The sequence below is a fragment of the Heliangelus exortis genome, chromosome 12 (assembly GCF_036169615.1).
Source record: "Heliangelus exortis chromosome 12, bHelExo1.hap1, whole genome shotgun sequence".
Classification (NCBI taxonomy): Eukaryota; Metazoa; Chordata; class Aves; order Apodiformes; family Trochilidae; genus Heliangelus; species Heliangelus exortis.
The window spans coordinates 15,030,870-15,058,203 of record NC_092433.1 but is presented as its reverse complement, the minus strand read 5'-3'; the positions used below and the strand labels follow the sequence as shown (position 1 = coordinate 15,058,203).

At 42.0% G+C, this 27,334-nt stretch overlaps 1 protein-coding gene across 31 annotated transcripts in view; it reads left to right on the top strand.

The window, feature by feature from the left end:
- The window catches only part of MAGI1 (membrane associated guanylate kinase, WW and PDZ domain containing 1), a 328,716-nt gene that overhangs the window by 275,655 nt on the left and 25,727 nt on the right, over positions 1-27,334 (top strand). For all 31 annotated transcript variants that reach the window (XM_071756239.1, XM_071756238.1, XM_071756236.1 and 28 more), the window contains 2 exons: positions 14,892-14,923; positions 22,270-22,486. In XM_071756239.1, the coding sequence (XP_071612340.1) occupies positions 14,892-14,923; positions 22,270-22,486 (249 nt within the window). The remainder of the gene's footprint in view (positions 1-14,891; positions 14,924-22,269; positions 22,487-27,334) is intronic.

Sequence of the window (27,334 nt, the reverse complement as noted above, 5' to 3'; positions counted from 1 at the left end):
TTATTTGCTCTGCAATGGGGAGCTGAGCTCATTTTTGGTTGTATTGCTGAGGGGCCACCAGCAGATACAGAAATGACCCTACAGACATCATGTCTGTAACCCATGGGGAAGCAGAGCTTGGAGGTAACTGGACAATGGCATCAGTCCATCCACAGGAACACCTTCCCTGCCCATCCTAAGTGTGAAGTAATCTAAATTAGCCCACCCCACCTCATGTAGTACAGTTGTAGTCTGTGGGTTAAAATAACTGGAAGAGTTAGTGTCAAACTCACAGAATCAATGTCATCTGTTGAGTACAAAGTCAAGAGCAGAGGGGTCATCTCTTGACTAAATGCAGCCCCCCGCCAGCTCTGGGAGGAGTATGTGAGATCAAAGCACTTTTCTGATGCCTTTTTGAAGTGTTTTGATTGTTTTAAGTTAGCAACAAAAGCCAGTTTATTTTAGTGGGGGACAAACTACTTTCTGAATTTACATCACTTGTTTGTTGCTTTTAAAGACTTATTTCAATAATTTGAGGATGTTGAGTCTGTAATTAATAGCAGCTCTGGAGAAAGCACTGCTTTTCTTATGCTCCTTCCTTTCCAAGTGCTTACTGTGTTTTGCATTTTGATAGTGAATTTAAAAAGTACAGAACAGAATATGTTAAGAATTCTCTAATTTTCAAAGTGTGAGTTCCTTAAAGACTTTCAGTACTAGAGAGGTTTAAAAAATGCACTGCATTTTCATGATTAATATATGTGTTATTTTGGGGAATATATGGCTGGAAGAAAAATAGCAGCTATTATTAATTCTCCTGGAGAGCTCATATATACCTGGTAACACCATACATTAATTATATGAATTGTGGCTGACATTTAATAATCCTCCGTATCCCTTGAAGGCATAATGAAAATATTTGATGAGGAAATAAAAGCGTAGTTTAGTTTTAATAAGATAGTAAATAGTTTCCTAGTAATCATGCTGAATCTCTCATTTTTTTTTACTTCATGGAGATGCTAACCACATGTTGAGCACTTGCTGTCACCTTCCTAGATGGATGCTGTATCAGACTCCTTGAATTCCCTCTCTCCTTCAAGGTCCTGACATATCCATGCACATCACAGCACAGAGCACTTGCAGTTCTAAATTTCACACTCTTGGTGTGGGACTTAAAAACTGTGATGGTCCTGGACCCAAGGTTAGTCACTGAAACGTTTTTCTTCACATCCAGAAGAAGGCTGGACCAAAAGGCACATGAGGTGTGGCCCAGAAGCCAGGCAGAATTCAGGCACTGATAGTAGTATCCTCAGCATCAAAACCAGCCAGGTTTGTTTAAAGCTTGTAAAATGGGGCTGGCAAAAATGCACCTGAGACTCAGTGCTGCTGCACTTAGGTTCTGTCTCCTGTAACTTTACCTCGTGTTAACCCTGCCAAGTCTTTTATCACAAGTACTGTCCCCAGACAAGGTTCCACTGGTTTGATCCGATTACAGAAATGTATTTGGCTCCGGTGTCTGATAAGCTCCTTCAGGGCTCTTGAAGCAGTTCTTTAGCTTCACTGACACTTGTCTTTTCCTCCTTCTCCCTCTGGTGTCCAGTGAAGAAAATGCTGAGAAGCTGTCAGGCATCCTTGTCTTAGCCCAACGTTTGCATTCAGTCAGGCTTTGCATGGAGCATCCCTGTAACAGGAAGGCTGATGTTCAGAGCTGTCGGAAGGATTTGTCAGGAGTGATTACTAATCAGGCAGAAAAATATCAGAAAGAGATGTGTGAAATACAGGAAAAGCTCTGCCTGCTCCAAGCTGCTGGTGTACTCCCAACGACAAGGTTTAGTTGTTAAAATGCAAACCCAGCCTGTAAAATATTTCCTGTATTAGAGCTTAATTGTCTTATTGCTGTTTTCCTGTACATGATGCTGGGTAAAACTTGCTGAGCATGTCTTGACTTCAACACTTGAGAGTTTCAGGAAGGATGAACTCCAAGTGGAGGCAGGGTGCAGAGTTCTTAATTGTGCTTGTACCGGGGACAAAAGTGGAAAAGCTTCTTTTACTTAGCAAAATTAAGGGATTATAGTATTATAGAATGGTTTAGGATAGGAGGCACCTTAGAGATCATCTAGTTCCAACACCCCTGCCATGAGCAGGACTCCTCCCACTAGACCAGGTTGCTCCAAGCTCCACCTGTCCTGTCCTTGAACACTTCCAGGGATGGGGCATTCACAGCCTCTCTGGGCAACCTGTGCCAGTGTCTCAGCACCCTCACAGGAAAGAATTTCTTCGTAATATAAAGAGGACAAAACTATTAGGTAGGAGAGACAGGAGGTACTTAAACCAAAAAGAGATGCTGGCCAAAGAACAACTGGGTGGTTTTTGTCCATGAATAATTTAAACGATAGATTAGAAAAAAGCATCAACCAGTTAGAGCCTGTAAGTCAAACTGGGGGAGGCATAAAGCCTTGATTTTTTGGAGGTGGAGTTCAGCCAGTTTGAAGGGGATATGACATGGTGCCTGTGACAACAGAGGGGACAATAACCCAGCAGGTCCATTCAGGAGCTGGGTATCTGGAAGTAAAACAGCACCACGGGTTACCAAATGCAGAATTCAGCATGTGTTTTTGTCCCTGCATGGCACAACACAATTACATATTTCCATTATTAAGAAAAAAAATACTGTTAATAAGACCACTAAAGGCACAACCTTGTTTTGAAAGGTTCTTTTAATCTTGTACCTACCAAGTACATAAAGTACTTTTTTTGTCCAAAAAAAAAAAGCCACAACCAAAAAACAAAGAAGGTAATAATATGTGCCACTTTAAATCCATTTGTCATTGAAGCCTTGTCTATGCAGAGTAATTGACTGAAATAAGCAGTTCTCAAATACCTTTTCCATTCTGCACAGATTCTATTCACAATAAAAGAAATATTTTGTCAGAAAAATTTCCCTGCTTCCCAAGTGACTTTTATCCCATGGAGCTGTGTCTATGCTGGGACACGCAGGGGGCTGTTTCAGGAGAAGTTATTCTACAAAACCCCTGTGCTTTTTGTGTGGGGAGGGTTACCAAGATCTAACACATCTTTCAGTGAGAACATTTCTGTGTCTTATTGATGTATTTTTTGAATCGCCTCAGATAAAAGAGGATTATTTGTTTCCTTTTTTCCTCCCTTTTTCTTGGGTCAAACTTCAGTTCATCCAAAAATATTGAGATTGGTTTGTGTTCAGGTAATAGATTTAAGCTGAGCAGTTTCCATGCAGGGTTGAATGGACAGTTTCCCTGCAAAGCTTTCAAAGTAAGTGCTTACCAGCATCTTTATTCACTGAAAGGTAGAAAATAGCATAAACCTTGAGCCTGATAGCTGTAATCCCCTCTGAGTTGTGTTCCCACTTTGCTCCAGATCAAAGTGAAAGCTCACAGGTGCAATGTCACTCACATGTCATCTGCAAATCAGTGGAGTTTCTCATAGCTTTCCCTCCTGCCAGATTCACATCAAATTAGGGAATGGAAATCAGTGTTTTGGGAAGCACATGATACATGCTGGAGTTTCAAGACTAAGCATATTTTGCAGGAAGAACCTGTGTAATATCTATATGTCTAAATGCCCATTAGTGTCCACCTGAGTGGTTACCTCCATTTAAAAGTACAGTCTGTGGTAAATTCCCCATTCATGGTTCAGAGGAATGGAAGGTGTTTGGGGAGAGGCTTGTGCCAGTAGTGCTGATCATTTGGCCCTTGACTCAGTGCTCTTAAGAAGGTCCTCATGGTACCTATGACTACAACAAGATTTGCAGCAATAGCATAAAATTCCAGAGCTCTAAAGCAACAAACCTATTAAGTCTCCTTAAGCACATGGGCTCTCTCTTGCTCTTCAGGTGATGTTCTTGGTGGGTGAAGGTAATAAACTTCCACTGCTTTCCACAGAGAGTAGTAAACTGAAAATGCTGAAAATGTCTGCTAAAGTCAGCTGCTCTGGATTTGATGGCTCCTACTGTAGCCTAAAATGGAAGGATGTATTTTTCTTTCCTATTTATCTTGTGTCCATAAAACATCACATAGTAATACAGAGAAGAAAAACTTCACAGTGCCTGCTGCAGCTTCAAGCTCCCCCCCAGCCAGGGTAGAGAATTACAGGATCCTTTAGGCACAGTGGGAAGACTTTACAAACAATATATCATAATGGCTTAAAATTGCAAGCACATTATAGCAGTATGATTGAAATCAGGTTGCTCTTTTAGATCTAGAGTGTGAAAATACTCAGGCATAAGTGAGCAGTGGCATTGAGCATTAAAAACCTCAGGTGAGTGAAATCTGTTGCTGCTGCTGGCTTTAGGGGACATCTCCTCACCATTCCTTTCTGCCCCACCAGGAACACCTATCAGTCTGAATCTTAGAAGGAAAAATATTGCCTTTCTAGTTGTTTATCAAGCTCCTCTCCCTGCATTGAAGTGAAATTTTCTCTTCCTGGCCTTACCAGAAGTGTTGGAAATGATTCGTTTAATGGTGAGAGCCCAGCAACTAAAGGCAATGTCTCACAGTGTTGGAATTAGAGCTCCTTTTCAGTTGCTATCCCTAATGATGTAAAACTGTGGTAATTACGGCTGCAATCAGCTATTCAGTACAGACTTGGACTCTTTGAACAAGCCACTCACTTCTGTTTGCCCTTTAGGCCTGCAGTGAAGAGTGAGTTGAAAGTCGTGGCACTTAAGCTTCGAGCTGCCAGAAAATTTCCAACTGTCTTAGCAGGTGATGAATAGGAGAAAAAGTGAGTTCAAACTGCATTTAGGACAAAGATCACAACCTGGGAATCATCTGACCGTTACCACAGAGAGTGTTCTCCTGTGCCAAAGCTTCTGGAAAGGGAAGAAAAGTTCACAATTTCCAGCAATGTCTTCAGTTCCTAGTACAGAGGGAGCAGGGCATTATACTGAGGGCTTTGTCCTGGGTTTGGATCCTTTAGGGAACTCCCCACACCCCATCTCACTGAGCACAGAGCTGCTGGTACAGGGCATCGTGCGTGCCACATCGTGGCAACTTCTTCCCTCACCCAGAGCAGGAGCAGATCTAATTCCTCTCTGTCTGCTCATCTGATCTCTACATATTTTGAAAATGCCATTTCAAAAGGCAGGTTTTTTCCCTGCCTTTTCTCCTTTCAACCACCACCACCACCTACCAAAGCTCCCAGTACCTTCTGCTCAGGTGTCTCCCATCAAACCTGAGAGATTGTTTGTACAATCTCTCAGCAATTTGTCACTCAGTATAGGTTATTTTGAGATGTATGCTGAAAAACACCTGAATCAAGTAATACAATCCAGAAATAAAAGGTGGGGGGATGTTTTTAATATCTCATAGGCACCCCTCACTAGTCACTAAATTATGTTTGAAAAAATCAGAATCATAGTATGCTTAAAGAAATGTATGTTTATGTGTAATGCCAAAATTTATTATTAGAGTTCATTACTTTGTATTCCAAGGTTATTACCTTGTAATTCCAGAGTTATGAATTTCCTGATTAAATAGAGAATCTCATTTGGCATTTAAAAATGGGTTTTCAGTTGTTTCCTCTTGTTTATTTTTGTTGCTATTTGCTTAAAAGAGATCTGCCTGGTAAGAAGGGAATCAGATTAGTAAAGTTTGTAAGTTGTTCTGCAAACTGCATTAGAAATAAGATGAAATGGTTTTTTAAATGTTTTACAATCTGACTTTTCCACTTTGTGAAAAATAAGCAATCCTAGTAGAAAGACCTAAAACCTGTGACTTACATGCAGGGAAGAAGCAGATCTGGGGGATTCTTTAGTTGGAGTAGCTATGTCTTTTTTTTTCCAAACCACCAAGTCACCCTTTGGTATTCTCTTCTCTCTGTTAAGTGAAATTACAGTCTAACAAGGCCAAAAAAAGCTGATGAGACTTTAAAGCAAGTTTGTTGTCACATTTACTGTTCTTTTATAGCTTTATACTGATTAGGGATGAGTAAATCAAGGAGCAGATATAAAAATCAGTTGAAGTCAGGAAAAGATGAAATAAAGGAAATGTTACATGTGTTTATATTTTTAATAAGCCTGAAGTTCATACCCCTTATTAGAATTGCTTATGTGCATGTATTTCAATCCCCTGTGCAAGTTAATTTTCTTCTAAACAGCTCTGGAGTCTTAGATAGGCCTTTTTGGGGCAAGGCTGTGTATTGTTATGCAGCACCATCCACTGATCACTGGTAACTGGTTTTCCAAAGCAAACTAACAGGAACTCATTTTCCCTTTGTGATAAAAATAAGCCAAACTTAACATTTAAAATCAGGTCGTCTTATAAATAATGTAATATTTTAGGATTATGCAGTGTTTTTTGCCTTCAAAGTGTTTCCCAGGTGTTAATCTTAGTGACATTAGCTGTTTGGTTTTGATGATATAAATGTGCAACTCTGCTTACCAAAAATATGAAGGGGGAAATTTTGGTGCTGCTGAAGTCCATGGCAAGGCTCGCATTAGACTCCAGGAGGCAGCAGGGTTTCACCAAGGTTTTGAATGCCTACAAATGCCTGCAGCCACAAAGGGTAATTGTTGGTAGCTTGTTCAGACATCAAATAGTGTAATGTGCATTACTAATGTTCATAGAAATAGTGCATTGGTGGGAACTAATTAATTAGTATTACCAGGTTGTGCTGGAGTTTCTCAATGCAAGGCATCCAGATGAAAGAGTAAGCAACGCATTTAAATATCAACCTCACAGAGCCCAGGAGTTTAAAAAAACCTGTATTAAACTCCCAAAATTCCAAATATAAAACCACCACAACCGAAGTTGTTCTGTCTGTATTCTAAGCCTTTAGTATTCATGCCTTTATTAAGCCCTGGGAGGTTAAGAAACTCCAAACAAAGCACATTGTCACACAAGAACCTGATTCCAAACCCACCAACTTCATTAGATTACAGAGCTAATAATACCCGATTTCTGATAATAAGGGAGAATCAGCATTGCTGGTATGTGGGCATTTTAATTGCCTGTAGAATTTCCAGCTCTTGCTGGGGTGATGCATGCAAAGTGCTGACACTGATCTGTTAGGTGTCTGAGGCACAAGTGTGTTGGTTGCCCTCAGCTCCCCTTCATTAGCTCCATTTGCACCAATCCTCTTCCAGAAATGAGTAAGCAAATGAATGGATGCCTGTGAAATCTGCTTTTTGGGTCAGCATTAGTTTTGCATCAATTGCCCTGCATTTTTGTGTCAGTGTGGCCTGTCTGTAGTAAAGCTTATGTCCCCCAGATATGTGTGTCATGTAAGCTTCAGGGTTGCTTGAAAGGGTAAAACAGAACTGTTGCTGATTCATTGCTTGGCTTTTTGTGTTACACATTTGGCATGAATTTTAAGGGCTGAGATGATTTCCTAAAGTTTTGAGCTATTTCATGAAGTGTGCTTTAAGGCCAGGATGAAACCTGTATTTCAGTTATTAAGGAGGTGAACAATTAACTTATATTGACAAAAAAAAAAATAATTTCAGCTTTGTGCAACCTTGTATGCTGACCACACACTAGTGGTGACAGGGACATTATGCAGGTGGCTGCCTTTCTGTGGCAGGGAACCTGGATCTGCTTTAAAAATCAATAAGAAAACTGAAGAATTTGCTTAATGCTGGAAGAAAAAAACGTCAGATCTTCCCATCAGGATGTTTTGTTGCACAAACCACCTTATCTTGCAGAAAGCAATAGGCTCTTAGATAAACACAAAACAGGAGGTTGCTTAGCAAATGAAAAACGAGTGCTCCAGAATTCTTACTGAAGTTTGTTCTTCTTTTTTTTCATTATTTTTTTTTCTCCCTAGCTTGAGGTTTTACAATTTTCTATCTCTTTTCCCCTTCTGTTCTTATTTGGTTTTGGTGTTAAATGCTGAAGTGGTACTAATGAGGCATCTCAACCCCACAGAGTGTTGTTTGATATCAAATATGATGTGATCTAACACCAGGTGGCACAGCAGAACCTAATGCTATGCATTGGATAAGGCAGATTTGGCTAGAGATGAGCCTCCTGCATCTTCATTGGGATTTGCACAGCAGGAAAAGGAACAGACTTGGAGCTTTGTAGCAAGGAGGGGTTTATTCCACCTATTTTTTCTCCTGCCCTTGCATACTACCTCTGTGGCGTTTTGGTGTGCATGTGCTTGTAAATAATAAGGTTTTATCAGCTGTGTTGCAGGTAGGTGCAGTGGCTGCTGCCCTGATTTAGCATTATATTAAGCAGTCCTAACAGAATTAATGATGTATTGGGAATCCAAGAAAGGTCTTTATTTAGTACTGTAATTAAATACATTTGGAGAGTCATTAAAAGCAATAGAAGGTGGGCAAAACTGAAGGAGAAGAATGGCTTTGTAATGGGCTAGTCAATGTTTTTGTTCTCAGACGGATGGTTTTTAAATATATATCCTCATGTCTCCAAGCCTCTCTGTTCTGAATTTTATTTTTTTCCCATTCTGCATTGGGATTTTATGTTTATTCATTTTCATGTTCATTTTTTCTTGGTCAGGTGGACTCATTTTTGTGATGGTGATAACAATTAGGACTAGAAGACCTCCAATGTACCCTGAGTTGGACTTGAAAACCTGGCAGGACTTAGTAGACCAGACAGATATGGTGGAGGAGGCCAAGCTTTGAGGAGGTGAAATAGCAAAAGATGTTTTCTCCTCTACTGGTGTCCTCTCTCTTGAACTTGGAGTGGCCTTCAGGTGCTGACTGAGGAGGCTGGGATGGGTCAGGGCCCCATGTCTGGGGCACATGAAGGCAAGGTGGGGATATGGCAGGTGAATATCAATCCCCAGAAGGTTTGATCCTTAAGGCTTAGTTTCTGAGATGTACAGTTACATACTTGGAAGTGTAGTGAAATACTGATATTTTTCTTTTTTATATAAAACTGTATTTTAAATCAAGTCATGTTTTGTGAGAACATCTGCAAATGCATTGTTCTCTAGAAAAGATTTCTGCCTCCTTGTGCCACGTGTGCACGTGCACTCCCCCAGGGCTGAATCTGGCTCAGCATTCTATAAATAATAGCTTATTATTATAAGGGATGTTATTTATTAACAGTAACATCAAACCCTGGTTGTGGGCATCCCCTCTGTGCAGGCTGCTCTCCGGATCTGAAATACGAGCCTGCCGTAAGCCACACAGATTTAAGTGTGTGGATTTACACCTTGTAACAGTGCTCTGAGAAGTCTGAAGACAAACACCCTCACTGAGCAGGATAAATGCAGATATGAAATAGCAAAATATGGTTTATCCTCTACTGGTGTCCTCTCTCTTGAACTTGGAGTGGTTCTGCTGCTTTCAGTACCCCCAAGCCATGCCAAGGGACAGGCCAGCTGCACAGCTGCAGCATACTCAGAAAATGGTGAGATGTGCTCTAGAAATAAAGCTTGCAAGTCATGGATTTTGTGGGCTTGTGGAAAAGGTGAGGTGCCTTCCTGCATATCCCCACAGGAACACCTCTGTATATGAAAAAAAAATATACATAATGCATGTGTATACACGCACAAACATATCCATGGAAAAAGAACATGGGTTTTTGTAATTACTTTCCAGTCCTGGTGTTTACCTTCTCAGATTCATTAGGTTTCAGAAAATTAATGTTTATATACATATTTGGTTAAATATTTATAGAGGTTTTCATCCAAGCATATGACTCCCAACATCTCATGCTTTAGGAAAAACTCCTCATTTAGTGAACTTCAAAATAAAAATATAAGCAGTACTGACATGCTTTCAACCATAGGCTAGAGAGGTAATTGTCACACTAATCCTCAGTCTATTATCTTACAGTCTTGACATTACCATATCTTACTGCAGAGTTAAATTTATATTTTTTGTAGTAATTAAAAAGCATTTTATTAGCATATACTTTACCTATCACTTTTAGAGTCAGTTCTAGTATGACTGACACTTCAATTATGAGGACTTCTTCAGCATCCTGACCAAGAATGACTAATTGAGGCCCCAACAATTTAACACCTTTAAAGCATCTAGAACTGAAATTCTTATTAATAGCAATAATATACTGTCCCTCATTCTGTTTTTTGCCAGTGCCAGTGGGTTAATAATGCCCAAGGTGGTCTCTTGACATCACTTTCTTAGCATTAGCATTGAAGTTAACATTAGAAATGTGGCATTTTTCATATTAGTTGGTAGTTACCAAACTTGATGCATGGCAGGGCTGTGTTCCTGCAGTGTAAATTACTCTCTCACTTAAAGGTGGGATTGCATAGCTAATTGTTTTTGCTAGTGCAGTGACACTCTTGTTATGCAAATCACGATGACAAGCAGAAAAGTTGGGCAGGGACAAGGTAGGGGTTTTCTTGATGATGCTTCTTATGCCTCTGTGCAGGTTTAAGTCTCTTGCTGCAAATTATTCTGGTATGTTTTCTTATTCTTTCTCCAGTCTGGGAAAAGATCAAATTCCATCTATATTTTAGATAGTATTTCTCCTTTATTAGAAATTCTTTGGCAACAGATTACATAAAATCAAGGAGATTGCTTTGTCACCACCAACCTCCCCTCTTCCCCAGCAGCACTAGTGGCCATTAGCATTAATTATTTAGAGTTTCTTGTTTTGCACACAGAAAGCAGTGATCAATGTGCAGTGCCAGGTATATGGCTGTGTACCCTCTGACTCCAGTACTTTACCCCTCCTTTGGGGGTAAAGCCTTTGGGTTTTATGCAGCTCAGTGTAAGCACCACTGTTTAGAAACCTTGTTGTCTTTTTATTTTTCTGAGACAGCAGCATTTTCTCTATAGATGTTAACCTGGTGACACACTCTGAAATAGTTCTTTCCTTGTCTTTTTATTAATCTGCTACTAATTTTCAAGCTGTTGTGCATTCTGAGCTATATATCATGTAATGGCAGAAACAAATGGGTCACCTTTTCACCTAGGTTCACAGAATCACACAATGTTAAGGGTTGGAAAGGACCTCAAAAGATCATTGAGTCCAACACCACTGCCAGGGCAGGCTCACCTATAGCAGGTCACCCAGGAATGAGTCCAGGTGGGGTTTGAATCTCTCCAGAGAAGGAGACTCCACAACCTCCCTGGGCAGCCTGTGCCAGTGCCCTGTCACCCTCACAGTGAAAAAGCTTTTCCTTATTTTTATATGTTCACCTAGGGCTTTCTTTGCTGTTGGATATGGATGATCAGCTGGGTGCTGTGATTGGAAATGTTAAGCAGTTGAGAGAAGTCAATATCAATATATATACTGATGTTTGTAAAATCAACCCAAATCTGGAAAATGTTGAATTAGAAAGAACAGCACTTGGAGTGACTTCAGAGTTTTGTCCATGGGTTCTTCCCTGAAACCATTATAGGTAGGGTTAGGGTTTTTTTAATGTCCTTGTTCCTGAAGTGTACTTCTCAGCTCCGCACAAGACCGGAGAATTAACACAAACCAAATAACGTGAAATAAACTGATTTTTGGCCTTCTTTCATGGATTGCATCATTCACAAGGTAGTACAGTGTCACACAACAGAAATACTACTCCTGATGGGTAATGGCATTAAGAGTGCTGTAGTCATGGTACAGAACTTGCTTAATGATTTGCATTTTTTCCCCTATGTTACAAAACGTAGTTGAGCAGATGGATGCAGCCAGCTGTACACAGAGCTTTAGGGAGTACTGGGGAGAAAAGAGAAAGGTTTTTGTTAAGATAAATGTAATAATCTCTGTGATAATTAGTTTAATTTAGATCCCTGCATCTGACTCATTTTTGACTAACCTTGTATGAAGCCTTTCTTGCCTTGCTGATGAGTCTGTGAATTTGGTTTGATTACAAGCCCTTTTTTTGTGTTTGTGGATTGCTCACTGATCACTGATATTTTTCATTAAGCAGTTGCTTTATTACATTGTTATTTAGAGGGGAGTAATTTGTGTTTTCTAATTAATTTAATTCAAGGCACATTTAGTAAGTAGCTACAATGAGCCTATTCAAGGGGCTTTAGGTCATACTGACATTGTTTACCAGATGTGGTAATTTATTTTAAAACGCTGTTAACTCTGTGATGACAAAAGCCCTGCTTGGTTGCATGGCTCTTCCACCACCCCTAATCTGCACCTCTAAACTGCCTCTCAAAATTAGGAGATGCATTTCAAGTACTACTGAGAGCTGTCCATAGACATTAAGGCCCAGGGGAATGTTAATGGTGTTAATATCAGCTTTTACTGTTCCCATATGGGGTTTGAGGCCAGAGCAGCAGAGATGTGAATGGCATGACTCCAACCACTAAAAACTGGGAGTATACCAAAGAGATACAAACTGTCCATACTTAAGTCCATACTTGGTCCATTCACCTTTGAAAAAAATAGTTGTGAGGCTTCAGGAGAGAACAGGGCACTTGGAAGGATGAGCATTCCAAGCAAGGTATGACATGAGCAGCAGCCTTGTCCAAGGATGGGACACAGGTAATGTAAGCAGAAGGTGGATGCAGTAATTCATAGCTGTCACCTTACCAAAATCATAGGCAGAAGCTTTTCAGTAAATCTCAGCATTTTCTTGCTAGTGATGCTCTCAGCATTTGGGAGTTATTCAAGCACTTTGTGTTCATTGCTGTTAAATCCTGTATCCATTCCATCATCTGAGCATGAAAACTCCACATTATACCTATCATTTGCTCTTTTGGCCTGCTCATAAGGAAGTGGGGTTTTAAAATGAGGTCCTCATTAGATGAATAAGTAATGTTTGAGAGGAAAATGTAGAGGCAGACTGTTCCCCTGACTATAGGCTTGTCCCATGAAAAAATACCATTTGCTAACATGTTCTGCAGTCACTTATTTTGGTTGGAAGTCAATTACTGCTTGTTCTGGTGCAAAGTCTGGCACAGAGCAGTGACACTGTAAGATTGATAAGTCTCTGAACTCACCAAACAATGGCCTTGTATGTGTTTTCCATTATTTTCAACCATATTCCATCTATTTTGGGTTGGAACAGCCAAAACTGATGACTTTGAAGCAACTGTTTGTTCAGCAGTTCATACTTAGTCAATTTTAACATTTAATGCTTGTGATGCAACAAACTGAATTTTGGTACAATTTGAACCAACAGCCCAGCTGCATCTTGGCTTTATTTTTTGTGGGGAACATTTGAATGACTGTAATCCCTTTTCTAGATCATTTTGGTCTGTTAGGAGTGCATGCATCCATGGGGATCAGTTCTACCTATTGATTTAATAGGAAGGAGCATCTCTTGGAAAGGGAGAGTAAACACGTGTGCATGCATGTGGAAAGAGAGAGAGGGAAGCTGTGTGTTTATCTCTGGAATAAATGTTGCCTGTTAAAAATGTGATTTGCTGTGAACATTATTAGTGCTTTCCTCTTTAAATGTATTACACAAACACAGGCACCATCAGCAGAAATGAAGCTGCAGTCTTCATTGTTTTGTTCAAACAGTTTTGATGTTTCATTGTCCCTCGATCAATCTGTGCCTGGAGGGGGATCAGCTATTGACCAGGAATGCATCACAGTGATGTGCAGAGCACAGATATTCCTCAAAAGCTGAAAATATTTCATTTAAAACACTCATTACACTTCGGGTCCCAGACTGTGAGCAGACTCTGTTTATCATTTTTAATTGTGAATCTTCCCTATTCAGAACTAACATCTCCCAAATTACCTTAAAATGAGCTTCTTCCTAGGCAGATTTGTAATTTAGTTGCATCACTTGTTTATTCTCTCTGTATAAGTTAGACGAGGGCATGGGTTTTAGCACAAGCAAAATGCATAAAGTAGAAAACATAATGCAGCATAAATGCCACATAAATCACATTGTAAAGACAAAAGCAGATTTCAAACATCTGAACTACTGAGTGCTTAATGTGGAGTGTAATCTGTGTTGTGGTTTATTCTTGTTATCTGGAGTGTCACACAGAGCAAAATGTGGGGAATTTCCCTCTTCTTCCAACAGTGGAGGAAAAGGAAGGTGATTGAAAAAATGCCCAGGAAAGAGTTTTTCCTGCATTATAGGTAAATCCCCAGACACATGTCTCCTTTGCTGCTGGGAACTGAGCTATATAGAGAAGTAGTCGATAGAAATCCCACTTGAGTTCTCTTGCTCATCACAGAGTGAGCAAGAGGCTGCTCCAAAATGCAAAACTGTCCTTGAAAAAACCTTCTCTGGTTCTCTCCCAGTCATTTCTTCCTTTGCACTGACTGCAACCTGTGTATGTCCCCCTTCTCCAAGCCCCCTCACATCCCCCACAAGGGTCAGGACATTTGCAGTGCTGTTTTCAAGCTTCATCTCTCTTAAATTGTAAATAGCAGATAAAATCTCTGGCTTCAAAGATTTACACTTCGGATGGACAGGAAGGAAACTGCGTGCGTTCTCAGCAGCGTTCAGGTTTTTAGAGATAAAAGCTCACTCCTCTGCCTGCCTTTGTGTTCCTTTGCCCAGCCCGTGCCTCCCAGCTCGAGCCGCTTCCCATTTTCCTTTGAAAAATCAGGTTCTAGAGGAAAGACTTTTTAAAAAATCAACCTGTTTCCCCCTGCGCCTCAGCGATTGGTCCGAGAAAATCGCCCAGCTGAGCGCGTCAAAAGGGAATAGCCTGGGCTTAATTGTCAGCTAAGTCTCCCCTAATCCAGGGGAGCATTTGAGATTCTGCCCAAGCTCCGGGTTCCGGCGGGTGCTGCTGAGGGCTGTGGGTTTCTCTCCCAGCCTCCTGGCTGCTGCAGCACCAGGCAGCATAGCTAATGCAGCTCCAGCTCTCCCCCCGCTCCCGTCTCTCGCTGGCTCTCCCTCTCCCTCTGCTTTGATTCGATATGAACAGACTGGGAACTCCGATGCGAGAGCGAAAGCTGACATAACTCTGCAGATGGCTACGTTTGGATGATACACCTAGGGATTTGTCTTGAAGAGGAAGGTAACGTTTAGATGCTAATGTTTATTTTTCCCTTGTTGCCATTTTTCAGGACTGCCGGTCCCAAAGAAGAGCCCAAAGTCGGTAAGCACTTTTCAGCTACTATTTTTTGTCTGTTTGCCTGCTTTGAAGGAGAAAGGCATGAGTTTGGGTTGTTTTCTTTGTGGGTTTTGGTTGTTTTAAGTTGTCTTGCTGTTGCAACCGTGATTACCTTGCGTGGCTCCTGCTGCATGGGGAGATGGAAGAGGAATGCAGTACGGCGGGGGGACTTGTTTGCAAATAAATCCTCAGGTTTACAGATCCTATTCCCTGACAGATTGAGCTTCTCTGTCATTTAACTTACTGGGAAAAAAAGCTATTGTTTCCTTTTGGAAAGATGGGAGGCTCCACCTTCTTGCCAGATAGCAATTCCTGTTGGGTGCTCATGGGCACCAACCTTTTCCATTAACTCCCTGAGTTTTCTTGAGTACCCTCAGCTGCATTATTAACGGAATGGGAAAGCATGCACCTTGATAAAGCATGAATGGAATCTGATTACAGTTCCCCAGGAATACAGTTAGCTGTCCAAGCACTTGTTCTGGAGGCTTTTTCATGCTGAGCAGAATTGTGCTGCAGGTGTAAGAAACCTTATTTTTCAAACAACCCAACAGAGCAGCTTTTTCTTGTCCCTTCTGATCCTATTTCCATGTAAAGCTGTTACCTGGATAGCATTTTAGCTGATAGCAGGGAAGCTGTGATCTGAAGTATCATTAAATCTCTGTGTGTAATATGCTGGAAGAAATTAACACATGATTGCTATGCAACAGCAACAAATGTTTTATTTTTTAAGGAAATTTAATACCTAAAGCTTGAAAGTTAAGAGTTATCTGTTGAGAGGAAGAGGGGGAAAGTAGCTTTGGGGAAACAGAGAGAGTGAGGTCTTTGCCTTGCTGTAAGCCGATGTAAAACTTCACCGACAGAGTCCCCGATGGGTGCCAAAAACTGCAGCTGGGCACAGCCCACCCACCTCACTGCAAATCTGGGCGGGAGGTTTATGAAGGGGCTGAGCAGAAGGCTCCTGCTTTTAAATAGGAGTTCTCTGTTCATCCAAAAAGAAAACCCTGAAATAATTAATGTGATTCCGATGGCTTAGGGCAGCGCTGATTAGAGTCACGTGAGCCCAGGCCTCTACCACTGTCAGCTCACATTAATGTTGAGAGGCAGAAGCATGGGGTGTGCTCCCTCTCAGAGCACAGAGCACGTCAGTCCCCTCACGCTCCCTTCTGTCACACGAGGAGATTATTTCAGCCTTGGGTAAGACAGAAGCGAGTGTGCGGAATACGGATGCGTCTGGCGCGTTTCTTTTCTCTGCCTGGACTTTTTTTCCTCAGCCAGAGCAGGAGGGGCTGCACTCCATCCCAACTCTGGCTTCTAGCATTCAACCCACCTGGATCAGTGAGTCTGGGTCTGTTCAAGGTGTGGAGGTTCCCCCTTTGCCACACACACGTTCAGCAGCAGGTGCAGCGGGTTCCTGCCGAGTCAGACACCTCTCTGCTCCGCAGCCACGCACCGTGAAAATCTGAGCAGCATCTAAATCCGTGTCAGGGTGATCCTGCCACTGTGAACAAAGAGACTGCTTGCAAACAGGGGTAGCCTTGCGACAGCAGATTTCTCCCTGCTGTTTGCTTTGAGGTGCTGGTCAGCCCTGGGGAAGCAGTCCCGTTCTCTCGTGTGCCTCTCCCGAGCCCCTCTCACCTTGCCTTACTATGGCTCCAGTAATTTTTACTATGTCCCTAGGCAATGGTGTTGCCTCTAAAGCAGGAGATTCAGAAAAAAGCAGAGCCTGCTGTTTCCCCTGCCTGCACCCTGGCTCATTTACATCGGCAATTAGCAGCGATGCTTTACACTGCCGCATTGTGTGGCAGCTTTAATGACCGACGGCTCCTCGGAGGGGCAGAGCAGAGTAGTCGGAGCTGGCACATCCTTCATTCCAGGCTGAGCACTGAAACCTGGAGCAAAACACCTTAAGAGCCGCCCTTTGCACAGGGGGAAACTGTCTTTGGGTTTTCTGGGATGGATTTACACCAACAACAGAGCTTGTGTGACCAAGGTGATGGGCAAATACTCAAAAGCAGCAGTACTGCCAAACACCTTCCTTCCCTGGTTTAGTTGCTGGGCTGCTGCTCCACTGCAGGGTGAAGGATCCTGGCCCTCTTGGCCAGGAAGATTCCCACTTGCTCTTGTCCTGCAAGGGAAAACCAGGCCTATCCCATTGGCACATTCCCCCTCTGGGATGCCATCTCACTGCACCCTACCCTGGCATTTCTCAGGGCTGCACTTGCAGTTGTTGGGTGAATGTGGGTGCTGCCACTGAGCTGTGCACCCAGGGGGTGTCCCCAGCCCTGCTCAGCTGGCTGTGGGGCTGGGGTTGAACATGATATCTATTTCCTCTTCAACCTTTAACCCATGCAGGAGGAATGTTTCCCAACATAGCTTGATTATTAAATGAGCTGCAGTTAGAGGACAGAATACATCCAGGCTGGGAGCAATTGGCCCAACCTTAACTTCTGCTCATTCTTTGTTTCTTCTTCTGCATCAGTGAAGACATGAGCTCACGTCTCCATCCTCTTCCACTTGGCTCAGCACAGTGACAAGCCCTCTCTTGTTACCTCCTAACCTTTCCCAAGGCCCAGACACACTCCTGACATGCTGCCATGGGCTGTCTCTTTCTCAGACAAACCCTATTTTTTAGGGGTTTAACTATCAGCCCCAATCCCATACTCCCAAAAGGGCAGCTCCATCCTGTTGTTTACCTCCCAGCTGGGGGGAAGTGTTTCATCCCCTGGAGAGGTTTGTTACTGCTGAAGCTGTGACAGTCTCAAAATATTTTTCTGCCTTGAGCTTAGTTTTCCTGGGCTTCATTTTTTCAGCCTGTGTGCATGATGAGCATTGCTCTTTTGCTGAGCTTTGAAGGAGAGTTTTTCAACCTTGGTGAAAGAGACAAATTAATTAAAAAAAAAAATTTGCAGCCATTCTTGAGACTTCCAAGTTCTTTCTTCTTCCACACCAAGGACATGATCACAGCAGCTCTTTATGCTGCTAGTTTGTTTTGAGTTTCCCATTGACTCTTTTTTAGATAAAAATGGATAATATTTTTGTGTTGACCATCTGGGGATTTACACTTCCAGCGTGCAAGTGCTCTAGTGTAGCAATTTCCCGTGTAATTATCCTGGTGTAACATGGATGAAAGCAAACTTTTTTTTTTTTTTTCTCGTTGCTTGCATCAACATACTCCACAAGGGGGCAAAGATTTCCATTTCCAGCTCAGTTTGCTGTTGGTGCCAGGACCAGCTTCTTCAAAACACTCAGCAAAAAAAAACCTGCAGCTAGATCATCAGAAGAGCAGATCACTGCAGGGGGAAGGAAGCTCTTCCAAAAATCTAGTCTGTTGGGTATAAATAAATACATTATCAACATAGCTGAATCGGGGCCAAAAATGCAATTCCTGTATACATCCTGTCCCTGACAAGAGACTTGCCACGTATTTGGGGTGGCTAGGCAGCTTTTTGTCAGGAGGAAAAACTATTTCCCCAGCAGGAGTCTTTGTACAACACATCCCTCTTCATTCAGAGACCATATTTCCACCACCATCACCTTGAAACGCAGCAGGAGGGAACCACAGCAACTCTTCCCTCTTCCAGTATTCTGCCTGCAGAATCCTGTGCCAAAAAGCTCTGGTGTCCGTTCATGCCACAGGCCATGCTCCCTGCCACCCTCTCCTCCTCTGCTGAGGGTTTTTCTCTGCCTGACACAGACAGACACGACTGCTGCTAATAATTAGCATCCTAGCTCTGCCTGCAGCCATGTCTCAGCTGGGCCATGGGCCTCAGTAGTTCTAGCAGTCACTGTACAAAGTAACATCTAATTACTCTTTCATTTAGCACCAGTGACAAACCAGTCTCTGCTGTGTGGGTATTTGTAGCATTTTCCAGGCACTAAGAGACTTCTTATAAGCAGTTTTCCTCCTGTCTCTTTTTCAAACACAACAGCTTCGAAACTCGCTGGCTCATGTCACCTTTGTTGTTTTCTTCCCTCTCTGTAATCAGAGGATGATGTAGTGCTCAGTGTGGGCTTGCTCAGCCTCTCTGAGGGAGAAGCTGCCTCTCAGGTTGGCAGATGCAGTGTCTGTGGCTGAAAATGGGCTTGCACAGTGCAGAGAAGAAATCCTGAAAGGCTGATGTGTATGCCCTGACCACTGCTGCCCCCACAGTTGCAGTAATTGCCCCCACAGCTGCACTCTCAGACATCTGTGTCATGCTGATGTTCCTCTTAACCTCAGCCAGTGGGGAAAGGGCAGCTAGAAAATACTTTCTTCCCAATGTTATGTTTTCTTTGTTTTACTCTTTGCAGAATGAACACTACAAAGTTTAAGCAAAGGTGTAGGGAAGCTGGCACAAGTCACACATCTTAGACTGGGGCTTGGGTAGGGCATGACAAGCTCCAGCCTTCCACATACTTTTTTTGTCATGGCTGTTATACAGTGGGTTTTTTTCTCATCACCTCTACTTAAGCTTTCAGTCTGCCAACATGGACTCAAGGTAGTCATCCTAGTCTTGATTTCTAGCCACTTTTGGTCAAGAGTCTTTCTGGCAAGCTATTTATATTTACCACCAGCTGTGGGAGAAGACCACAGACCCTGGAGGATCCAGGGATGACTTATCATGGGGCACTGAATTATCCTTGTAGCTACTGTCAGAAGTCAGCACAACTCAGCTGATGTGCTTTACTTTGCACGGAAGAACCTGATCAGCATCTCAGGTGAGATCTGAACCACCCACTTTGCAGCAGGCTGTCACCAAACAGCCCCATGCTCAACTGGCTCTGATTTAGCTGCTTTTCTGCCCATGTGTAAGCTGGAACAAGTCAGAAGATGGAGAAGTCCTCTTTTCATTGCTGTATCATCAGCTCATCTCTCTAAAAAAACATCCACCTTTGCACCCAAGGCACAAGCTTCGTTTGGGCAGCCTGAACCCTGAGTGGGATGATCCCTGCAAATCCTGCTGCTGATGATGTGCATGTGAAAAGAAGTTTAGCCCCAAACCTTTTTGGCCTCATCTGATGATGTGAAAGTTGATTAGCATTGGCTTGAATTAATTTAATTGCACATATTCATTATTTCCATGGTTATCTGTTCCTCTCTCCAACCCCTAGATAGAGATGTTTCAGGCTTTTTGTAGGAGTTAATGTTTTGAAAAACAACTGTCCCTCTGAAGTTTTCCCTTTTTTCTTGCAGAATAGGTGTATTTGCAATTGCAGCTCTAGCTTAATTAGAGGTGATTTTGCTTGAGATAAGCTGACACTTCCATTTTCATCCCAGATATGAAACAGAATTCCTGGTTTGTTCAATGTGTAGATCTTCCCTATCATAAAGTGAGTGCCCTTTTTAAAGTTCAGACTTTGTTTCTTTTTAAATCAGAAAATTTTCAGAGAGTTCTCATCAATTCCTCAGGGGCTGACTATAGCTTTGCATTTTAGTCCCTCTACTCCTGCTTCTCTAAACCAGCTATTTCCAGGGAGATTGGTCTGTTCACAGGATGCTTGTAGTTATTTGAGTAGTTTGGCCAAACAAACAAAACAATCCAGATGGCTGGACTGAGAGTTGTAAAGTGTTTCTTCTTTATTTTTTAAATTACAAAGGAGTGATTACCCACAGCATAGATGTTTTAAAATGGTCTCATTTAAAAACTGAAGGGCTGCATGTGAATTAGCTTCTTTTACCACTTAAAAAGCTAAAAATGTTTGAAATTGTTTCAGATATTTGTATTTGAGAGTCTGCAGATGAGTAATCACAGCAGGTATGCTTTCTCCAAAATTGCTTTAAAGGACAAAGGCAATTTCACATTCTAGTCAATCGAGGTATTTTTAAAAAATGCTGGTAGTAGATCAACAACTCAAATGTAAGGCTGTGAGGTCAAAGTCATTTGGGCTGTTGGAGCTTTTTGGGGTTTTTTTCTCAGTGTAAACCTAAAAATATTTGCAACAACAACAAAAAAAAGGAACTCAGAAAACCTTATTTTTAAGACTCAAAAAGAGGGCACTTTGGCATGGTAACTTTCTTTGTAATTAATTCAGCCTTGCAATGATGGAGCACTGGATGCCTGGAGTTGTTCAGAATAAAGGAATGGGTCCCCAGGCCTGTGGGCACCTCAGCTCCCCATGCTGATCTGCTCTGGTTTTGCCACTGGTTTCTCTCCCAACCCTTGCTTGGTTTTCTGTGGAGAAGTCCTTGAAAGCAAGCGACTCTTTTTTGCAATGTTTTTGGGTACTCTCTGCTATCAGGGGGCGTTACGGTTTTGTATGAATTTTCTTGGTGTGAGTGGCTGACCCTTTTCAGCTAGGAAATTGTGGATGTTTTAAAAACAACCTGTAGGATGTGATCTTTCCAGCCACTCTCTGCATCACAGCAGCCCCAGGAATGTGCCAGTTCCCCGTGCCAGGGCAGGTGGGAGATTGTACTTGACCTTAGTGCCAACCCAAGGTCATCTCAAAAGAGCATTGAAAAGCATTTGCTGTACAGCTTGGGGAGCTCTTTTTGAGGGAGGATTTTGCTGCATATTGAGTAGTACAAATCCTGGCCATGCAAATGTGACTTGTGCTTCATTTGAACACAGTGTTGGGAGTTTGAGTTAAGAACTATGTAACCTGCTTAGCTCAACATTGAGCAGACGGAGCTCTTGACTTATTGCTTTGGAATAAGCCTCAAAGTTAGGTAGATGCATTTTTTCCTTTTCATTGAAACAGGGAAATCAAAGTGCAAATAGACATTTTCACATCTGTGAAAGTCTGTTGTAATCCTGTGGATGCTCTGGGAAGCAGAGACATGAAAGAGGTTCTCTGTTGTCCACCCCCTTGTGATGTGGGTGTTGCAGGAGCTGCAGAGGAAAAGTGATCTTTCATAGTAAGGGCTGTGCTTGCATCCCTTTCAAAGGAACTTGTTGAAGTTTTTACAGTTTTCACAGTAGCTTTTCCTTTTTCTTGTGGGCTCAAGTTAGACCCTAATGTTACCTGAATAGAAGGATGCTGAGTTTTTCTGCCTTAATGAGGGAGAAAAAAGTGCGCTGAAACTAGTAACCTGTAATGAGTTTTGGTTTTATGTGTGAGATAGAGAACTGCATATTTTTTTCTCTCTATGATTAATGACTTTGTATATCTCTTTCTGTCAGTCCCCCTATCAAAATCTGTCATCAGGGAATTTAGCTGTACCCAGCATTAACTGGTGGCAGCAAAACTGTGATTTATATATTTACTTCTGTGTGTGCAGAAACCCTGATCAAAGACAGAGAGGAGGGAAAAAAAAAAAAAAAAAAAAAAAAAAAAGATGGAAAACACCCACTCAAAGACCAATAACCGTCTGTTCTCTCTCTTCTTTCCACTCGCTGTCTTCCTTACAGCAACCACTTGAAAGGAAAGACAGCCAAAACAGTTCTCAGCACAGTGTTTCCAGCCACCGCAGCGGGCACACCGCTTCCCCCGTGCACAGCGCGCAGGTGCTGCCGGACTACACCCCCGCGGAGCCGCTGCCTGCAGAGCAACCGGACGGTGCTGGGCAGAAAAAGCCAGATCCCTTCAAAATCTGGGCCCAGTCCAGGAGCATGTATGAAAGCCGACGTGAGTATGAAGCAGGTGTGGTTGCTAAGGCTACGGCTCTGGCAGCTGCTCTCTGTATATTTTCTTTGCAAAAAAAAAAAAAAAAAAAACAAAACAAAACAAACGAAAACGGTTTTTTTTTCGATTTTTCGATTTCTATTGGAAGTATAATGTTGTGATTTGGTATCTGTCAGTGTTGTCTGCTTGATAGAAGTGCAGGTTGCTCTCTGATGAGGAATGAATTTAGATCACCTTTTGGAAAGGGAACTTAGACCAAAGCTTAGTACAAAAAATCCCTTTGAAATTAAAAACCACCATCTCCACTAGTTCTTATTTTGCTTTTACTTTAGGCTGAAGGAGAATTTACAACTTTGTTATTCAGATCCTAAACTCTTTTGAAGATTGAGGCTTGTTGTCTGATATGCATAGGAATTTCAGTAAGGATGAGAAGTATTTAGGTTGCTAAACTTCATAGCAGATGCTTTCCCATCTCACTCTGGGGAGAAAAAAAATCCAGCTGAGCTATTTTACTTTGCCTAGAGTGGACACTTGTAACAATACAGGTATCAAATGCATATTTTAAGTGGCTTTTACAGCAATTAATAATAAGCACACTTGTCTAACAGTTCAGCAGTGCTTTGACTCTGCCCCAAGACTATAAATATGATTTCAATCAGTTTCTTCTCTGCAAAAAAAATAAACACATTGGCTTTACTTTAATTGCACTGCTGAATTAAAATTGAATTTGTCAAAGCTTCTTAAAGAAAGAGAGTATTAAGTTCATTTTCAAAAGCAATGATTACTTTAGTTGCAGAAAAGGGAGCTTCACAGTCTTGGTGCAGTGAGAATATCACATGGAGTTTGATTTTATTCTGCTAACTGAAAACTGGTAAAATCTTTATAACATTACCCCAGAATGAGAAATGGTAGGACTTTTTTTTTTTTTTCTGACCAAATGAATCACTTTGAAATCTTATGTCCTAGAAAAATTAAATCATGAGTCACTGTTTCCTGGCTGAAGATGCATCTCTTCAGATTGAATGCCTCAGCAATGCAGTTTGTAGGTGTCTCAGCTTCTGTGTGCTCCTTCCCTTCCCAGGGATCAGCCGTTCCTGATCCTCTGAGCTCTTGGCCCAGGTCATGCTGGTCTGCATTGACAAAACTTGCACATGCATCTCATTGAAATAGGAAAAAGATGCAAGAGCTGAGGGACAGAGCCTCTTCAGCCCTGCAGAGCTCCTCCTTCTCCTGCCCAGATGGCCAAGACTGAGGCTGTCCCATGGCACCAGCATTACCTCTGTTCTGCTTCTGTGATTCCCATAGGCACTGTGCTGGCATTGCCTCTGACCCCCTGCAGCTACTTAGCTAATTTCTAATTAACTGTTTAACTCATACTAATTAGCCATTAGTATCAGCTTAGCAGCCTTAACTCCTGCCTGTCTTCCCTGATAAAACCTGAGGCTGGAAAATCCTGAAGTGCCCAGGCAGGCAGTCACCCTTCTGTGTCCACCTCCAGCACCATGTGCTAAACTCTCCCTCTTTCCTCAATGGCTACAGGTATCTTGGAGAGGTTTTATTCTTGTCTGTGATTTGAGCCCTTCCAGAGGCTTTTTCACTGTCTCTTGACGTGCTGGCTTCCAATACCCCATCTGTCCCCATGTCACAATCTTCTCAGCCCTTTTGCTAGACTGGGATCTGCTACACCCCTTCAGCTTCCTTGTCTCACCTTTCCACAGTCCAGCATCTCTATAGTGGGACTGAACCCTTTCTGTTGCTTCAGTTCTTATCTCCTGCCTCTCCTGCTAGATGTGTCTACCTGTTTGAACATCAGTGCTTTTCTACCACCTTTTTTCCCATTGTCTTTTCCTTTCCAGGAAGGTGTTTTCCAAGATTTCTTACTTCTGTAGGTAGAGGGGCTTTGGAGAATGGGAGAACTGTGATATAGTTATGTCTCCTTGTAAGCATGTGCCACAGAAAATGTCCAAAAGCCTGTGAATTTCTGACCCTAAGATGGAGTAAAACACATTCCCTGGGGATTCAGATGCACTTTTAACTAGTGACATGGCTTTGCTGTGCCTAAAGAAAGGTGAAGAAAACCAGGAAAGATAACATCTAAGTGAAGAGGCCAGCTGCACATGCTCTGTCTCCCTCATCCCGAGCTGTGACTGATACTTCTGCTTAGAGGTCAGTGGTCAGTTCCTTCTCCTTCCTTCAGTTCCTCAGTGATGGGCATGGATCACCCCTTTGAGACTCACTTCCCTCTGTTGCCCAAGCACTGACTGGATGGAGCTCTCCTGACTGGAGCACCACAGGCAATGGGATGGGAGAAGCCTTTCTCTAGGTCTTCAGTTTCACTGTCTGTCTGCTCCACATGTGCTGTTTTTTGTGTTTTCACCTGGCTGCAGTTCAGTTTAACTACAGTGTCCTTCTGCTGGCAGTGATACAGCCATATCATTGCTCTCTTTACTTGAGCACCCGTTCCCTTTGGCTTTGGGACTGGCATCTCCTCTCCCATGGCATCCATAGCTTTGGGTGCCAGGTGTGACCCTCTTTGTGTTCTTCTGATGAAGGTGTGAGAAGTAAATCAATAATGTGCAGCAGGAGGTTGTAGGATGCCCCCCTAGTGCCAGTGCTGAGATTGGCTGATGCATCTTGTTACTGAGGCATTTGGTGGTTCCTGGAAGCCCCCACTGCCTGAGGAACTACAGCTCAACTCTCCCAAATCTCTCTCCTGCCCAGTCCAGGACTTGCTCTCTGTTTATTCATGGCCATAAATTTTGATGAATGTGAAGATTATAAAATATTCTTTTGAGAGGCAGGGTTTTGAATCCCTAATAAGTGGGCTGAAAAACAGCAACAACTCTTTTAGCTTCATCACATTCTTCAATTCAAAAAGACAATTTTAGAGCATTGGATCATCCTCAGTTTTTTATTTTGTCCCATTTGTGAAACTGTTGAGTATAAAGGGAACATACTGCAATTTTTCAAGTGCAGTTGACACAAAAAGATGAATTCATTAGCCCCAGCTCAGACAGAATATTTTTTCATCTAAAAATAATAATATAAAAAAAGTTTCATTCAGTGTATGAATACATCATCTTTAGGATGTTTCTAAGTAGTACTGAATCTATAATGACCACCTACTGCCTTTTTCACTGGGAGTGCATTCCACTGTTATTAACATTAATAATAATAATGTAGATATGGGAAGCACCCAGGGAACAATTTAATTTTTCAGAATTGGTAAAATGCATTTTTCTGCATTCTACCTTTATTTGAGTATTTAATTTAAAAAAAAAAAAAAAGGAGGCTGTATTTGACTTATGTGGCTTGTCTCACTGAAGCCATTGGTAGAGCAGAATTTGGTTCAGAAGTGACAGATAACCCATTATTTTGTAAAAACACGTGGTTTTTACTTACCCAGTACATCTTAATATCAGAAAATACTCAGATTTTGTGGAAGAGAGCCACTGACTTTGTGTGTTTGGGTAGGGGGGGGAAGACAAATTAAGCTAGAATTAATAATGCCAAGCCAAGCAGTGATTCCATAACTGTGTCAGGGCTCTGGCTGAGAAGCAGCAGATGAAAACTGCAACGTTATTCAACAAATAGAGGCTACAGTTCCTTCACATGGAGCTTCCCTGGATGAGGGGAGAAGGCCTGCAAGGTCCTGAGTGCTCAGGTTCCAGTCCAAGGAAACTTATTTCTAAGCTGTAAACCCAAAGGGATGCTTGAAAGCTGAGGCTGAGTTCAAATGCTGGCCTGGAGTCACGATTCTTTGCTGGATGAAGACTTTTGAGAACAGCCAATCTGGAAACAAATCATTTGGTAGCAATAACAAATTCACTCTGTGCTGATGCAAAGTTTTAGCTGCCTGAGCTCCTCTTTATGGGTAGCTCGTAGCTGGCAGTGGGAGTTGTGTACGGATGAATCAGAGAGAAGAACAAACCCTTAAGGTTTAAACACAGAAGTGGTTCCAGGAATGAAACACATGAAGTGCACTCAGTCAGAGAAGTGGTGGCTGTGGAGTTTATCAGAGAGCCACAGCTCTGGAATCTTGCACAGGTTTATTGAAAATACATTTTTGTAACATGCTTTTTGTTTTTCAACGTATTATCCAACTTCCTTAAAGATTAATACAATCTGTTGTGAAAGTTTTCTCATGTGGCCTGATTGCTTTGCAAAATACCGTATCCTACATATGGCCATCTGTCAAAACAGCAGTGACAAAATGAATTAATCTGAATTGCAGATGTGTTAATGAATCCCTTTGAAGGGCTTAAGCATTTAATTAAAAGCAAAGCAGAACACGATAGATAATTTTTGAAGCTTTTAAAGTATTCCAAGTTATCATTAATATTTGAATTTTATTTTCAGGGACATAATTTATTTGTTAGGATTTCCTCTCCCCAAATCTAATTAAAATAATACAATCAAGCTTTGGCCTCACTGTGTAGCTTTCACTCAACAATTGCATAGAAATAAAAATATCTGTACAACGTTACCAAACGTTAGATATGTTCTCTCTAAAACAGAAAAGTAGTCTCAGGAAATTCCAGTTGCCCTCTGATCAGACTGACTTTTAAGAGGAGAGTTAGGAAAAGTCCCTTAGTAGGGTTATTCCCTCTTATTTTATTGATAGGAGACAAAGTTACAGTTACAGACCAGGGCACACAGATTTGTCCATGCCCTTAGAGAGTGTCTTATTAAAAACCTGTAGTACCTGCAGGATGGGAAAGAAAGGAAAAGACAGAAAAGCTGGAATTCTCCTGCAGTGGGATGGTTCAGAAAAGAGGGATTTCCTGCAGATACAGAATCTTGTGAGATTTATGGCTAAATCAGAGGACTTTTCAACATTGAAATGCTCCA